General features: G+C 26.5%; 1 protein-coding gene across 1 annotated transcript; it reads right to left on the minus strand.

Moving 5' to 3' along the window:
- Positions 1–1,257: 1,257 nt before the first annotated feature.
- Positions 1,258–6,113, minus strand: LOC145844660 (elongation factor 1-alpha-like). Its single transcript, XM_082952064.1, has 7 exons — positions 6,084–6,113; positions 3,998–4,151; positions 3,657–3,825; positions 2,649–2,832; positions 2,231–2,505; positions 1,704–2,081; positions 1,258–1,548 (listed from the first exon to the last, which is right to left on the minus strand). The coding sequence occupies exons 2-7, from the start codon at positions 4,139–4,141 to the stop codon at positions 1,313–1,315; spliced, it is 1,386 nt and encodes a 461-aa protein (XP_082808190.1). The 5' UTR covers positions 4,142–4,151; positions 6,084–6,113; the 3' UTR covers positions 1,258–1,312.
- Positions 6,114–18,102: the final 11,989 nt, after the last annotated feature.

Raw genomic sequence — 18,102 nt, forward strand, 5'->3', positions numbered from 1 at the left:
TGTAAATATTCAAATTTTTCACTTTAGTTCTTTTGCAGTTTTTCCGGACCTTACAGCAGCCCTGAGAATTGTTTTGTTAATACATACATACTTAACAAAAACTAGCACATACAAGGAATATCAACAAACATGTTAAATTCTTATTGTACATCCATTGATTACGTTACACAATTCTTTTTAAACTGATTATCATATCTTTTTTTCCGTTAGAAATGACACTTAAGTTGATAAAAAGTTTTTTTAATTAGAAATTTAGATCAAAAATTGTACTAAATTTTGGCCTCAGGAAATGGACTTATTACATAAATTCTGTATTGATTTTATATTCTTTAAAAATTATACTTTGCTATGAGTCTTTGATATGAGTTATGTAAATAATTAAAGATATGAAAGAGTTATTTTTTAAGACTTTTAATGTGTCCACTTCTGCTAGTCAGATAATAGGCTTAGACAAGCGATTCCAAGTTTCAGGTTTTACTTGTTTTTGGAAGATACTCACTCTTAATATTACCACAACACGCGCTTTTTCATTTATAATTTTATTAAGCGTGAAATTTAACATTTAAAACTAGCTATAAATTGAACCAAAATCAATTTACATAATCTGTAATTAGAAAATTTACAAGGTTAAGAATCGCGGACCGGTTATTTGACAGAGTTCGTAGTCGTCTAGGATTTCTACACATGTAAAATCTGGCTGGTGTACTGTCTAAACGTGGAAGGCCATCAAGCTTTTTTCAAATGTCGGACTAAAAAAGATGCATAAATTTCTCTTGTATTAAACCTACGTTTGCTTTAATATTACATTGCAAATTCAAGCATGAGTGATTTAAAATTAAGTTCGGCACTTCTAAGTTCCAAATTAAGGTCTTTAAAGTTCGCAAAGCTGGCACTCAGTTACAGTTTACTTTGATGGTTTTTATGAATTGTCCTTTCAGACTTATTGTCATGCACATCGATACCCTTACATTGATCTTCTTCAGAAGATGACGTTTAATGTTACTTATTATTGAAAAAAATTCTGGTTGTTTAGCTTGTATGAACGCTCTTTGCTTAGATACGAACTATATTAATTTTTTTTAAGTCTTAATTTAAGTTTTGGTTTATCAGATTTGAGCTTATAGTTACTAAGACTACCAATTGATACGAAATGATTCTTACACTATTCAGCAAATTTTCAGTGTTAAACAATTATAAATTATATGGGTATAGTATAAATGAGGACATATGACTAGAATAAGAAAAAGAAACATTCAATATAAATACAAAAATTTATTGAAAATGTATAAATTATCTAGTGATTGTCATGAGTCTATTTCTTTCCAGCTGCCTTCTTGGCGGATTTAGTTTCCTTTCCGGAACCATCCTTCTTGTTCACGGATTTGATGACACCGACGGCAACGGTTTGTCTCATGTCACGGACGGCGAAACGACCGAGTGGTGGGTATTGAGAGAAAGCCTCGACGCACATGGGCTTGCTTGGAGTGAGGACAGCAATAGCGGCATCTCCGGACTTGACGAACTTGGGGTTATCTTCCATCTTCTTACCTAACAAAATAATACGTGTATAATTAATGATGAAAACGCTATAATCTTAACCTATTTCAAACAGTTCATATTTCAGATATAAGCGTTTTACTATGTAAATGTATTTAACAAACATGTTGTAATTATATTATCATTTACATTTAGCTTATATTTACCTGAACGCCTGTCGATCTTCTCCTTGAGCTCAGAGAATTTGCAAGCAATGTGAGCGGTGTGGCAATCCAAAACTGGAGAGTATCCAGCGCAGATCTGTCCTGGGTGGTTCAAGACAATAACCTGGGCAGTGAAGTTTTCGACACCCTTTGGGGGGTCGTTCTTGCTGTTACCAGCAACCATACCACGACGAATTTCCTTGACAGAAACATTCTTGACGTTGAAACCAACGTTGTCACCGGGAACGGCTTCAGGGAGAGACTCGTGATGCATCTCTACAGACTTGACTTCAGTGGTGATCATGGCTGGTGCAAAGGTGACAACCATGGCTGGCTTAATGATACCAGTTTCTACACGTCCTACTGGGACTGTTCCAATACCTAAAATGTATACAACATTGTTAATTTTATATATTATTATCAACATATATAGTAAAATATTTTTACTAAATAATAAAGACTAAGTATGTGTATATCAGTAAGTACACAGAGGTCAATAAAATCTTGTAAACAACTGTTAATATCTTAACCTCCAATTTTGTAAACATCCTGAAGGGGAAGACGGAGAGGTTTGTCAGTGGGACGCTTGGGTGGGAGAATAGCATCAAGAGCATTCAAGAGAGTCTTTCCGGAAGCGTTACCTTCCTTACGTTCTTGACTCCATCCCTTGTACCATTTCATGTTGGTGGATTCTTCCAACATGTTGTCACCATGCCAACCAGAGATTGGGACGAATGCAACAGCTTTAGGGTTGTAACCAACCTTCTTCAAGTAGGTGGAAACTTCCTTCTTGATTTCATTGAAACTGTAAATTTTACATGGTTTTATCTTGATAATTTAATAATTCACTTATTATAAAATAACAATTAGTAAGTTGTAAGCTTTTTAATGAATTTTTTAAAAGTTTCCAGATCTTTTTTGTAATCAAACAAGAAAAAAAATACTTACCGGTCTCCTGAGTATTTTGGCTCAGTGGAGTCCATCTTGTTGACACCAACAATGAGTTGCTTGACACCCAAGGTGTAGGCAAGGAGAGCGTGCTCACGAGTTTGTCCGTTCTTTGAAATACCAGCTTCAAATTCACCAACACCAGCAGCAACAATCAAGACACCACAATCAGCTTGTGAAGTACCTGCATTTAAATTAATTCAATTACACATCTAAATCTGAGTGAATTTCTTAAAACTTAATCCTAATGTGAAAATTTATTAAGAATAATCTTGATAAGTTCTAAAAAATTCTGAAGTCTATGAAAAAATATGATTTTTTGAATAATATTTTGAATAGAAATTATAGCAATGTTAATAGCTGAAAATGTGAATTAAATGAGATATAATTTTAGTGTAGCTCAACAAAAACTTCTTTAGCTCAAACAACTTTCAGATATCAGTTTTTAAGATGATTTTAAATATTACACCTGACTAGATGGCAACATTTAGGTTTTAAAATGATATTTATTAAGACTTAACTTTAATATATTTATTTGATTATTTATGGTGAAGGATAGTAACATAAACTTTGTAGAAACACATTTTAAAAGATACATCTAGTATATACTAGACTTTAAAAAAGCTTACTAATTTAAAATTAAACTCATATGTCATATTATATCATATCACTATAATTAATAAAAAAAATCTCATTTTAGCTATTTCAACATCATTTTTGAACTGTTTATAAACTTTTTACATTTTTGTTATAAACTGCTGGTGGTTTTTGAAAAAAAAAATAGTTTAAACACACAACTATGAAAATTTTATCATTGTCAACTACTTTTTAAGACACTTTAGTAAAAAACATAAAATTCAATTTCTATTTGACTAAAAGTAATACTTCAAAAAAATTAATGGTTATTGGGTGATTAAAGGCAGCCAAATACCTATATGAATATTAAAAAAATCAAAGCTTATAAAATTACATTTTGTTCAAAGCACAAAAAAGAAAAAAATAACTAGCCAGTGATCATGTTCTTGATAAAATCTCTGTGTCCTGGGGCATCAATGATGGTGACATGATATTTCGAGGTTTCAAATTTCCAGAGAGCAATATCAATGGTGATACCACGTTCACGCTCAGCCTTCAATTTGTCCATAACCCAAGCATACTTGAAGGATCCCTTACCTTTCTAAATATAAATAACAATATTAGCATATATTTTGTTACATATTTTGACACTATATTTGTACCTCTGGTTGTAAAAATTAAAAATCTTACAACAAAGCTATTTAAAATTGTTAGAAAAAGTATTTTAGTAGTTTCATTGCTTCTATATTTTAACTAAATTACATTTAATTAACCTCAGCTGCTTCCTTTTCAAATTTTTCAATTGTCCTCTTATCAATTCCACCACATTTGTAGATAAGATGTCCAGTGGTAGTAGATTTACCAGAATCTACGTGACCAATGACAACAATGTTAATATGAGTCTTATCTGCAGGCATTTTGCTATGTCTGAAAAGAAGTATTAGTTGTAAATATTATTTATTAATATTAAGTATTTCTATTTGGATTAAGACTTTTTAATAATTTTTGTGTAATTGATAAACATTTGCATAACTTAAAGAAATCAAAGTTATTTAGTATTGGTGAACATTCAGCTTATGTAAAGCATATGTATCAGATTTTTATAAATATTATTTCAAATTTAGCTTGTACAAAAATATTTATTCTTACAGTAAATCATTCTGTTAAATTTGTTCAATTTTAAAAGCTTCATATTTAAATTGATTGAAAATACTGAGTTAATCACTTCATTGATTTCAGTGCATTAACTTAAGTGCTCTTACTAAATTAATGACAGTTTTATAAAATATTTGGGCTAGTGGTCAAAAGATTTCTTAGTTGTATGAAAACGTTTCAATTTTGAAGTGAAGGTAGGTTAAAAAAGGAATGATGGTAATAACTTTTTCATGTAGAGTTAGCCATTGTTAAAACTAATGGTTGATACCTTTGGGTTTCAGACTAAATTAACACAACACAGCTTTGGAATTCAAATAATAACTTTCTTTTTATTACTATTAGTTAAGATAAAAACTATAAATCTACAATTTTTTTACATAATTGTATGATATAATCAATAAATATTTTTAGAAAAATCAACTATATATAATAGTAGCATTTTAAAGAATTTAACAAAGAATTTTGGAATTAATTAAGGTATGATGAGATACAGAATTTTTAACTGGTCTAATATGTTTTAAGGTATCAAAAATATTTTAAGCTACTATCTAATATGAATTTCAATTAAATTTAATGTTATTCATGAAGACAATACTGTGACTTAGTTTAACTGTTGACTTAACAATTAAATAAAAAAAATTATCAAATGTAGCACACTACATAATATTCAATTCTGTACTATGTAACTATGAGACTAAACAAGTATAAGACTATATAAATATTAGCTAAACAATTATTTTTTTAATATAAATTATCTACAATTAGAAGAAATCTAACAAGCTACCAAAATTGAACTATTGTATTTTCTGTAAACCATCATGTAAATTTAAAAATAAACAAGATGATACTAATAATTTTTGATATAGGTTATGAATTTACAATAATTTATATTTTAGTGCATTTAAATCCATGGTGAGGTCCAAAGATTAATTATTAATACTAAATGAATAGGTTAATGGTTTTTTGTCAAGTATAGCATGAACCATTCCTAACAAGATTTTTTGTAAAATTTAGTATTGAATATACATTGAGTAATTTTATTGGCTTTATTACACTACTTTTAACAAACATTTTTATGACATAGTTTTGAATTTATTATATTTTTGTATTCCTTAGTGCTATGGAAATTTTTTAATCTTAAAATCATTAAATATAAACTCTAATTTTCTTCATTAGAAGCTAATATTTTACTCATCCAAAATTTGTGATTTTCAAAAAATATAAAACATAAGTGTTTGATATATACTACTTAGAAAACTGTAGGAACAAATACATTTCTAATGAAAATTTGTTGATCACTTTGATAGATTTCTGTTTAAAAGTTATTAGCGTTTTAAATTTAGACTACTTTTTTGATTTGTTTATTTAATTTTGAATTCACTAAAAATAAAATTGGAACTTGGATATAAGTTCTGCAGACTAATTGGTACAAATTCTTTTTTACCCAAGGCTTAGAAGTAAAATAATTTGAGATGAAAACAAATAAATTAATGAAGATAGAATTCATGAAAATTAGTATGGAAATTTTACTATTAAATACATCAGCTTTTCTTACATAGTTTGTTATTAGTATTATACGTGAAAAACAAAGAGTTAAATTGACATCTTTTTAAACCGTTCTTAACAGTTTACAATATCTTGAGCGAGGTATTAGTATTTGACAAATACATATTTAATTTGATTAACAAATTCAACTAGACTTACCTTTGCAATGGGTACTGGAAACTCGACAGTAATCACGTTTGCAATTGAACAAACATTTGCTAGAAATGACATAGAAGTATTACAATCATATTTTGTTTTGTTGGCAATAGTTTTAACCAGCGGATCAAAACTAATAAAAAAAACAGTGAAAATAAAAGATTATAGCAGAAAAAAACTCTTATCTGTTATCACTTTAAAAGTTTACATAAATTAAGACTTTTAATTATTTAGACTACCGAGCATAATTTCCTTTTAATAAGTATTCGTAATTCTGTTGGTTATATTTTCTCTGTTTTTTTTTAGATTGTTGTAATTCTAGTTTTGAAGTTTTACATAGGAAAAAATTTATGCTTTACAAGTCTTATAGTTATAGAAAAATAAAATAGTTACGGCTCGACGTTAAAAACAAATGTATATGAATTATAGACTAATTAATTTTTTGCTGTCAAATAAAAACAATAAATACTGTACAAAAAGCCTTAGCTAATAATATACAACAAAAAAAAAATTGTTTAAAAACTTACAGTTAAACTTAAATTTACTATAATTTTCAAAATTTACAAAAATAAACCACTTTAATTCAAGATTTCGCGTAATTAAGGTTTCCGGTATAAAACTATCATTTAAGTTTACCAACGGACCAAATAAAATATTCATATAAAATAAACATCAAATAAAAATTTCATAAAGTATAAAATATTTTTTGATTTTATAATCTCGATAACGGTTTGTGTTTTGTAATTTTGTTCGTATTTTATATGGTAGTTTTTAATAGCTCTTAAGTCTGAACCTTATAGTATTAAAATTTTACTGTTTTAATAATTTAAATTAGAATATTAAACCTACGAGCTTTGTAAATAAATAAAATTATTGTTTTACCTTGAATTGATTTTTTGTTATTTAGACACTTTTATACTGCATGTTTATAACTATAGACTAATAGAACATAGTTGGTTCCTTTTGAGAAAGACCAGACTTTAAGTAGTTTTGAATTAACACATCATTAAGTAAAATATAGATAATATTTATAGTGCCTTTTTTAAATGCAGACTTTGATACATTGTACTCCTTGTAAACTTTTTGTTTTATGAGATTAATTAGCTTTATGTTATGTTAATCAAAATTTTTAATAACTGAAAATTGCTTAAGTTAATTTTTTTTAAATATGGTAGTAAAAACTGGTCATTGCTGATTGTCAAACTATTTTAAATCTACAAGAAGCTATTTAAATCATCTAAAAATATTAGTACTAAAGGTCAAATTTAAAAATATATTTTGTTTGTTTATGAAATTAAAATCTTTAAAAAAAATTAAAGACAAATAATAACTACACATAAAGTTTTTATATAATTAGATACGCAGTTTTTCTTATCATTTTAACTCTAAAGATTACAATTACAGTTCCATCTTATAAACAAACAAAATAAAGCTAATTTAGCAAAAATCTTAAAACTATTAGGCTATATTATATGATTTAAACAGCAAAGTTTCTAATTATGTCATTCTATAACACTTAATTTTTTCAAACATAAACACATTAAATTGAAATTTTATTTGATATTTAGTAGAGCTTGTGTGTTTACCAGTCAGAATTCGTAAGTATTTGATTCATTCAAACTATTTAACCTTAAGTATTATTAACCAGTTTATATACCAAAAGACTTTTTTTCCAAAATCAATACTAAAATTAACAGTTTTGAAGCAACTTATGCCGATGTTGTCAAAAACAAGCCTGTTGAAGTTGTTACTGACATAAGCTGTTAAAGATAAAATAGATGCTGATAAGAACAAAAACAGATTGAAAAAAAAAGACTAAACATAATCGTATTTAGTATTCCTAAAAATAAAGGTGTCAATTTTACAGGATCAATTTGACACCTGCAAGGATATTTCAAAGTCCTACAAGAAGTATTAGGTGAAAATATAATCGAAAAACACGAGCTAAAATCCTTATACCGTATAAGTAAATATGAAGTTGGAAAAGTCAGACCTATAATTGTAAAACTCAGCGACACAAAAGCTAAAGAAAGACTGATTAAGCTGAGAAATCTCAAATATGTGACACATGAATTTGAAGTTGAAATATACATAAATCAGGATCAAACCATTGAACAACTGAAAATGTTTAAGAAGCTACGAGAAGAATTAAAAAGAAAACAAGCTATGGCAAAACAAAATAATGTCAACATAAAATATGTGAGAAAAAACAATAAGACAGTGGAAGCTACAAATCATCTTTTTCGATTCGACACCCAGAAACTCTGGGATTAATAGGAACGACTGTAAGTCAGACGTTTTTAATTCTAATAAAAGACTTAATCTATTTAGTTTTGATAAGATTAATCAGTCTTTTTTTAAACAACAGTCATAGTTATATTAATAGTAATTTAAAGATTTTTTATACTAATATACGATCTGTTTTAAATAAATTTGATGTTTTAGAAAATTATTTATATATGAAAGATATTGACTTATTTTTTTTAACTGAAACATGGTTAACTCCTAAAGTCAACGATGCCGTTATTTGTCCTTGTAATTATAATATTGTCCGAAACGATAGGATAAGTAAGGGTGTTGCAGTTCTTTACAAAAATTCCTTTAAAAATTTTCGTGTTAGAAAAGATTTAAACTTGATTAATACCCTTGGTTTTGAATATTTATGTATAGATGTGACTTAAAAAAAAACTAAACTAAGATTTCTGTGTATCTACCTTCCTCCACTGGCTGCAAAATGCGCCTAAATTGTTAAAAATGAAATTAAACTGATTAATTTGTTTTTGCCGGATAGCTATACTTTTTTTATTCTTGGGGATTTCAATCTGCCAAACATAAACTGGAGAATTCCTTATACAAGCTTTAATGAATCCCATGAATTTTTTCTTGATTTCTGTACAGATAATTTTTTAACTCAAGTAATTGAAAAACCAACTCATAAAAATGGAAACATACTCGATTTATTAATTTGCAACCATTTTGGTTTAGATAAAATAACATCTCTTTCAATTAGTTTCCCATTAACAACCACGTGTGACCACAACTTGATCTCATTTAACATTAAAACTGAAAGTCAAAAAACACCTAATTCAAAAGTAGTTTCATATAATTTTAAAAAGGCTGATTTAAAAAATATTAACAAATACTTGTCAAACATTGATTGGACTTCATTATTTATTAAATCAAAAAATCTTCAACACTTTTATGACTAATTTATCGAGTTAATTCAAACTTCAATTAAACTTTTTATTCCACCTTATCCTAAAAATAACAAATGCAAAAAATATCCATCTAACATTAAAAAAATATTAAAAGAAAAACATATTCTTTACAAAAAAGTAAGAAAAAAAAAATCATTCTCCAAAGACAAATAAGAATAAAATTATATATAAAATTATATTATAGTTTTATATTAATTATATAAAATTAAATCAAAAGAATATGAATTAGCTGTTAAAAAATACAATTTAAAATATTAAAAATATTTCTGCACTAACCCAAATTAAAAAAAGTTTTATAGCTACGTCAAATCTAAAATTAAATACTTCATTGCCTCCCCTATTTGATCACCATAAAAACAAAACAGTAATTTCAGATTTTGAAAGAGCCACACTTTTCAATAAAAATTTTCAAAATATATTTAAACAAGATCAAAATCATCAAAGTTTTAAGCAATCTAAAAAAAATGCAGTAAAATGAAAAGTTTTAATATAAGTTATGAAAAAATTAACACATTGACGAAGCACCTTAACGATAAAATTATTAGAACGCCAGAGAAAACTCCACCTTATTTTATTAAGCATGCTATTCCATCATTAGTTTTTCTTTTATTATTAATTTTTAATTGCTCCCTAGCATTGTCAGAAATACCTAAACAATGGAAAACATCTTATGTAATTCCAGTATACAAAAAAGGTATCAACCACAACCCATTAAATTATAGGCCAATATCCTTAATCAGTATTCCCGAATTTTTGAACACATTATTTCCCAAAAAATATTTAACCATCTCTTCGACTTTAATTTATTAACACCAAAACAATTTGGTTTTGTTCCCCACCGATCATCAGGAATTCAATTATTGACATGTTTACATACTTGATTAATAACTTACTTGAACAATGAATCAGTAACAGTGGTCTATACTGACATAAAAAAAGCTTTTGACTCTGTGTCACACATTAGATTATTAAAAATTATGACTCAATATGGTTTTGATGATAACTTAGTGAATTGGTTAAGCGAATTTTCTAACAGTAGGACACAAAGTGTACTCATTAACAACACATTATCAGATCCTTTGAAAATTCACAGTGGAGTACTACAAGGTGGAGTCATTGGTCCTTTTCTTTTTTTGATTCACATCAACGATATTACTTTTAATACTCACATTCAAAGCGAAATAAGTCTATTTGCAGATGACGCAAAAGTGTTTAGCAAGTCAGAAACTTCTTTACATATAACATAAGATAATATTCACAAATGGCTAAAAACAAGAAAACTTGATTTAAATCCAAAAAAATTCCAAGTTCTAACCATCAATAAAAATAAACCCTTCCATATTAACCTTTTAACTGATAAAACTAAAATACCAGCAGTATTTTTTTTAAAGACTTAGGAATACATATATCTGAAAATCTAAAATGGAACGAACATGTAAATTATTTATATAAAATTGCTCAAAACTCATTATATCAAATACTTAAAAGTTTAAAGACCAGTTCTGCTAGTATTCTTACTAAATTATTTAAAATCTACGTTCGTCCTTAAATCGAATACAATACCCCAATATGGTCAGCCTATTTAAAAAAAGACATTATTAGGATTGAGTCTGTGCAGAGAAATTTTACCCGTTTTGTTTGTAATAGATGCAACATTTCAAATACCTCATACAAAGATAGATTGGTGAAGCTCAGATTGGAGTCTCTAGAGTATAGAAGATGGCAGTTTGACTTGATAACACTTTTTAAAATTGTTTATGGTAAATATAAAGAATTTTTCAATCAGTTTTTTGTTTTTTCTCAGACCAATTACAATTTAAGAGGAAATGGTAAAAAATTAAAATGTAACTACAATATTAATAACAGTCAGTGGCAAAATTTTTTTTTCTGCAGAACAATAAATATGTGGAATAGGTTACCGCAGGATGTGGTTTCGTGTGGGGGGGTGGAACATTTTCGATTAAAACTAAAAAAACAGATTTAAATAATATAAACACAAGTAAAATACAGTGATTATCGAATAAAAAAATCATTTTAAAATATTAGTATCACTAAGAATAGTTTTTCTTCCCTACGCCTTCCCCCTACAGATTATAAGTTGTAATATTTGATTTTTGTGAATGTGTAATCTTTTATAGTGTAAGCATAAGTTTTTATATGAGAATTTATTTCGTTTTGTTTTTGTGCTTACTCAGTTATAATTAATTATACAAGACTATTTGTTTGTAATTTTTTACTATGGTATGTTTAGTTTTTTAATTTTCATTGAATGTAATTTGTTTTTCGTTTGTATTGTTTAAGCGGCTCAGGTTTTAATGCCCGAGTCCATTTTCGCACAATAAACTCTAATAATAATAATATATTGGTTGCAGTAGTTTTCAAAGCTTAACATGAAATTACTTTTATTAATTGCCCAACAGTTTTAAGATTTCTGGTAAATTAGTTTTATTAAGTTTGTTTGCCAGTTTTGATTTAGAATTAGCCTAATGCTTTCAAATATGTTTACCTTATTTTATCAGATCATACTAATAACTGAAGATCTCGAATAAGTAAAACATTGTTTTGATAGTAAAATTTTATACTTTTGGAAGTTAATTTACGAAACTTAGTCAATATTAAATCGATATGGTATATAATAGGGGTTATATACGATCAGCTCAAATACAAAAATTTTAAACTCGCGATTTACTTTTAATCTCGAAGTTATATTCCACGAAAGAAAAAATCTGTGCTTTTTTACAATAAAAAATTTAAGTTGTGCTTTTAATTTTGGTTAACATTAGTGCTTAAATACTAACTAATTTATTGAAATTTTAATTTTAATGAGTTTATATATAGTTTTGAAACATAGTTTGTTTAAATTACGCGGTCCGCTAAGAGTTTTGTTATAAAGTCTGAACTGCATAAGAGTTTTTAGGGTAAATCTGGCCTGTCGACTAGTAGCCCACCTCAAGTGCAGAGCCTATACTTGAAAGTAAATTAGTCGAATTTTAGTTACTAACACTTGTATTATTATAGTTTATGGAAAGACAAAAAAAAAACGCTCAAAATATTTAATCCTAGGACCTGGGTGCGCAAAAAAACGTTTCGTTTACCGAGTCGCACACCACGGATACATTTTACTGAAGATTTGCGAATAGGTAGTTAAACTTTAGTCGTACCAACAAATATTTTATAACCAAAAACTTTTTTAATACTCTAAAGCAGGGTTTCCCAAACTTATTTACTAAATCGCCCCCTTTTCAGAAATTTGAAAAAAAATCGCCCCCCACGATTTTACAAAGTAGTTTTTCTCTTGAGTACAAAATTTTAAGCCAAAAAAGTTGTGTTTGAAATGTAATTCAGTCCGGTACTTCTTATGCACGCACTTTTGGGCTATGTTTAAAGTAGTTTACAGGGCTTTAGAAAATAATCTACTGTTATTTTCTTATAAGCCCAGTAAAGTATATAAATGTACTTAATTATTAAAAATCCTTTAGTAACTTGTAATCAATCCTTTTTAAATATGAATTGTTTCAAAACTAATAAAACTTTTAGGTTAGTGGTGGACAACTTTTGTAGTCAGCAATTCATATTTATTAAAAAGTCTTTTCTAGTTTCAACTCGTTAAAAATAAGATTGCGGGCTGCATAATTTAAAAAAATAACGTATAAGAAAATAAAAAAACTGGAGGGAAATTGTAATAAAATGTTTAGTATTATTGTGATCTAAGAAATACTATTGTGAACTGATACCCAAGTTGAAAGCGTATTTCAAAATATTAAGTATCAAAAAACTAATTTTATTTATTTTTCAGAAAGTAGTTTTCAAGTTAATTAGCGGGTCGAAATTTGACTGAATCCGAACCGTACGTTACCCATCTAAAATCTTAACTGAAACCTGGCATTGTAATAATCTCTCATATAACGAATTTTGGACATTTAGTAGTTAATACTAAGTAACTTATTTAAGCCGCACAAAATACTTATTTTTTTTTATAAATAGGCATATTCTAAAATTACTATACCAGAGATTAAAAAACTATAAAAGAATGACAGTTTATTTTACACATAATGAAATAAATATTAAAACATAATTTCTGATCTAGTTTGAGGAAGTTTGATCGACTGATTGATTATCTCACATGAAAAGTAGTTTCATCAACAGCTTCAGTTAATGCAGTAAAATTATAAATTTCAATGCGAAGATATATTATAAGCAAGTTAGCTGTAAAGTTAAAATTGTAATTTTAAACATTTTAAAATATATGTTGCGTAGTAGAATACCATGAAATAGTATTTGACTTGGAATAACCTTAAGGAAACTAAAACTTAATTCTAACAAATTTTTTTATCTTAATTTAAATTCAAAAAAAAATCAAATGTTTTACAGTTAATTCTGAGAACAAATAGTAATCAATTAAAAAAAAACTGTTAATTAGGTTAAAATTTTATTTTGTAACTGTAGCAATCTTTTCGATGGCTTATTTAATTATGTTTACTTTTTTTTCTTGCTATTAGCCTATAATAATTTATCAGAGAAAAATAGTGAAAAACTAAAAGCTAGTGTTGAAATATTAAAATAAACAACACATTCTAATTGCTAAGATACTTTGAATTAAGGTAAAACAAAAAACAGTTGTATTAATAGTTTGAAAATCCTTAATATATGAATTTCTTAACAATAATAAATCAAGTTAGAAAATAAAAATGAGTTTAAGAATCTTTTTAATGAAAAATTTTAAGTCATCTCAAATAAAGACCTTAAATCTATACTCTTTTAAAACCAAAAAAATCTTTTTTGACATAAAAACTTTAATGGTTATCAAGATTTTTTTATTTATTAAATAAACAGATTAAACAAGATTAAATAAATATTTTTCAAACAAATATTTTAATCACTATGCTTTAAAAACTTTTAGTGTAATGTAAAACGACAAATATAAACTACAAAATTAACCAGGTCAAAAAAAAACTATTAACATTTTTAAAACATAAACCATCTAATAGTTTCAGTAGACTTCCGCTTAAGTTCGCACTTTGAACAAAATCGAAAAAAGGCGAACTCAAAAATGCATTATCATTTATTTTTACAAAATGACAAATTTCAATATGTTATATGCAATAATGTTATGAATAAATATGAAATCCACTAAAACATAAAACAAACATTCATTTAAAAAATAGATCTATATGAGCTATAAAATATTATATTTTTTTTGTTTTATTGATACTTAGTTAGTAAAAGACTTTTTTTTATCTTAAACTTAAGAAAATATAAATTTGCACTTTTTTTAGGTAAAAAGTGCGAACTCAAGAGAAAGTCTACCGTAATTAATATTTATTAGGCATTATGCAAACCTGTTATAGAATAAATAACTTAAAAGAATTTTTAATATAAAAAGACTACTTAAATACAATACAAACCAGGTTAAACAAGAAGTATTTTAAAAGATCAAATAAATAAATAAACTTTCAAAAAATAATGTCTGCTACTGAATTCAAATATAATGCGAAGGATGAGGTTCATGAATTCTTGCAAGTTTTTCTAATCTGATTCTAAATCAGTAAAACAAAGCCTCAAGTCACCTCCTTTACAAATATCTAGATTAGATCTTTTGCTCAAAATGTTAATAACTGAACTGAAAGTTTTTTTAATACCATAGCTAGAAGGAAAAGCTATAAAGAACAATCTAAATTTCTCTTAAATGATTGGAAGCTTTTGTCTTAGTTTTGTTGAGTCTAAAAGCTTTCAGATCGTTCTTTGGAAAAGTTTACTTTAAGTTCAAGGTCAGTTTGTAAGTCTGAGAACGTTTCCTGTAAGTCGTTTACTTCAAAAAGATCTGCCTCAAAGGGATTCATATTTTTATCTATATGATAGCTTTATTGTGACAAATCGAAATTTAAATTTTTAATAATTCAAAATTGTTAAACATTCCAGATTTTTCCAGGTTTTTTTTTTGCCTAAATTGTCAAACTCCAGGTTTTTCTAGGTTTCTAGGTAAATTGGCAACCCTGTATTGTTTTATTTCTTAGTCTAACTTAGTAAATTTTCAAAAAACAATTGGAAATATTATGAGGTGATACTTAATAATAGACACCATAGATTTTTATAAACCATTTATGATCACAAATAACATATATGTCAGGTTATAAAATGTCGAGATGGATTTCGATCGTCTATGATTTATGTAATTTTTAAGTAAAAAAATATATGAATGAAAATATGTAATTTACTTGAAAGTAGGAATCATAAGCAATTGGTTTTTTTTCTATATTTTACATAAACAAAATAAACTTTTTTCTTTAAGTTTTACCTCAGGGTCAAATATTTAATAGCAAGCTAAAACTGTAAAAAAGCAAGATAAAAAGTAAAAATTTTATAACTGCCCAAAATTTTAAAATCGCCCCCTTTTCGCCCCCTTACTAGTTATCGCCCACCCTTTCGCCCCCTTACTAATTATCGCCCCCCGACTTACTAAAATCGCCCCCAGGGGGGCGATATCGCCCACTTTGGGAAACCCTGCTCTAAAGTGTAGATAGATAAAATTTATCAACTTGTTCACCTGACTAGTACTTGGTAAAACTTAAGTTTACTCTAGTAAACTAACAAGTTAGAATGTACTAATGTTTTCTTTGTAACTTTTTTAATATCCAAATTAATTTGACTTAAGTTGTATAGAACAAACTTCTATTTTTAAATAGAACATAACAGCTGATGATATTTAACGTTTGTATGCGATTTTGCGTAGCCTATTTATTAATTTTTGCTTGATTTAGTAATATTTTAATTTTTTTAGATAAAAATTGAGTACATAATCTTAACTAGTATAAATCAAACACAAATACTTTTAAATATTACTGATTATTATATTTATAGTTTCTTTGATGAGTTCTTCAAAGTACTTACTAACATAAAAGGCGCTAAAAATGTGTAAAAAGATTAATAAAGTATTGACATTATTGCACTTAAATAACCTTTTTTGTTTTAAATTAAGGTGATATTCAAAACAAAAGTTAATATTTATTGTAAACAAAAAAAAGTATTTCTATATTGCAGATTGTGGTTTCATCATTTTTTACATTTAATGTTTAAAGTTAATGTTAGCTTTTAAAAACTATTGTATAACATAAAAATAATTAAAATAATCCTTAAAAAAAAATTTGCGTTGTTTTAAATAAAAGTTGATTACAAATATCTTTAAATATGAGAAGAGAAAATAATATTGTAACAAAATGATTTGAACGAAAACTAAATATTTAAATAGGTTGGCGCAAAGCAAACATATTACATACCTATAACATGAAGCTAAAAAGTTAATCATTAATATCTAGTTTTAAAAGCTGTTATTATATAGTTTCTATAAAATTTAAATCTATATTTTGAAGTTTTATTAAAGATTCTCGATAATACAATTTTATTACTTAAATGGCTTTTAATTACAATAAAAAAAAATACTTTTTCCAATAGTTTGTACCTATTTCTCAATCTAATTGCTAAAAGATGCAAAACGAATACACTAATTTATACAAGACAAATAACAACCAATATAATAAATTTATAACGTTTAATATTGAGAATTTTATTAATATAACAAGTTCTTTATTACCTTTATTTTATAAACGGTTAACGTATTCTAAAGCATCTTTAAAAAAACTAAACTGAGCTTATACAATTTATATATATTTCTAAACTAAGCTTTTGAGCGACGCTCAAAAATAGTTTGAAATCCGAAAGAACTATTTTTTGTTTTGAAGGTTTACGAATTTAGTTTGAGATGAAGCACCCTAAATGTTTAAATACTTTCAAAAATATAAAATTCGTTTAATAATAGATCAAAGCTAAGAGTTTATTATTAATAACTTATCAAGGTTAATTAAAAAAAAATTAAATTTAGTCAGTAGTTATTAAGTTTCAACTAGCAAATTTATTAAATACTTATTTAATTTTGTTCTGCTTAACAAAGGTTTCTTTACTTATCTTTATACCATTTGCAACTAATAACGCATACAGAAAAAAACATTCACAAGCTAAATATTGCTTTAACTTTAATTTTAATATTTTGTTTTACTAAAAGCTTTTAGGTTGAAACAAAACACCTTTTACAGGAGACTAAATGATATCAAAATTACGTGGAAAGCTTTGCATATTTAACACGTGCTCAAGTTATTTTAAGGCATACAAAATCCTTTGATCGCTAAATGTAAATTAGAATTAAACAAGCCTATATTAACTAATAATGGCTTAGAAAATTTGTTTTTTAATTCGAAAAATCTGAGTGTTTAGTTTTTATTTCTTCTCGTTGATTAGCATCACTTCCAAACTGTAGATTTCACTGTGTTTGCATCGCTTTAAAACATAACTTACTTGCAGTCTACAAGTTTTGGTGAGGTTTGCAATTGAAAAAATATTAATTACTGAATTTTTTAAACCTTCTCTAAGGTCAGCAACTAATCAGAACAATTGTCGTGATGTATCTTTTATAAATGAGATGCTTTGATCGATAGAACAAGTGAATTTGTAAATTACATTCGCCTATTAAAGTTACATATATCTAAAAGTTTTTTTAAACTAGTCCGATATTTTTAAGTGGTGTATGCTGTTTTAGTTATTAGTGCATTGATTAAAAAAGTAGGTATAATTTGTTTTGAAAATCTTAATGAGTAATTGCCAACGTAAATTGTCGTAAAATAAGAAAAGTTCTTCTTAATATTGGACTATTTTTCAATAATTGTTATAATCTTGTGCAGTCAAAAAGTAAAAATTATCGACTTTTAAGAACTTACTGAAACTATTGATTGTATTTTGTATAAGTTAAAAAAAAA

This window comes from Thalia democratica, chromosome 9, assembly GCF_965202585.1.
Source record: "Thalia democratica chromosome 9, ktThaDemo2.hap1.1, whole genome shotgun sequence".
Lineage (NCBI taxonomy): Eukaryota > Metazoa > Chordata > Thaliacea > Salpida > Salpidae > Thalia > Thalia democratica.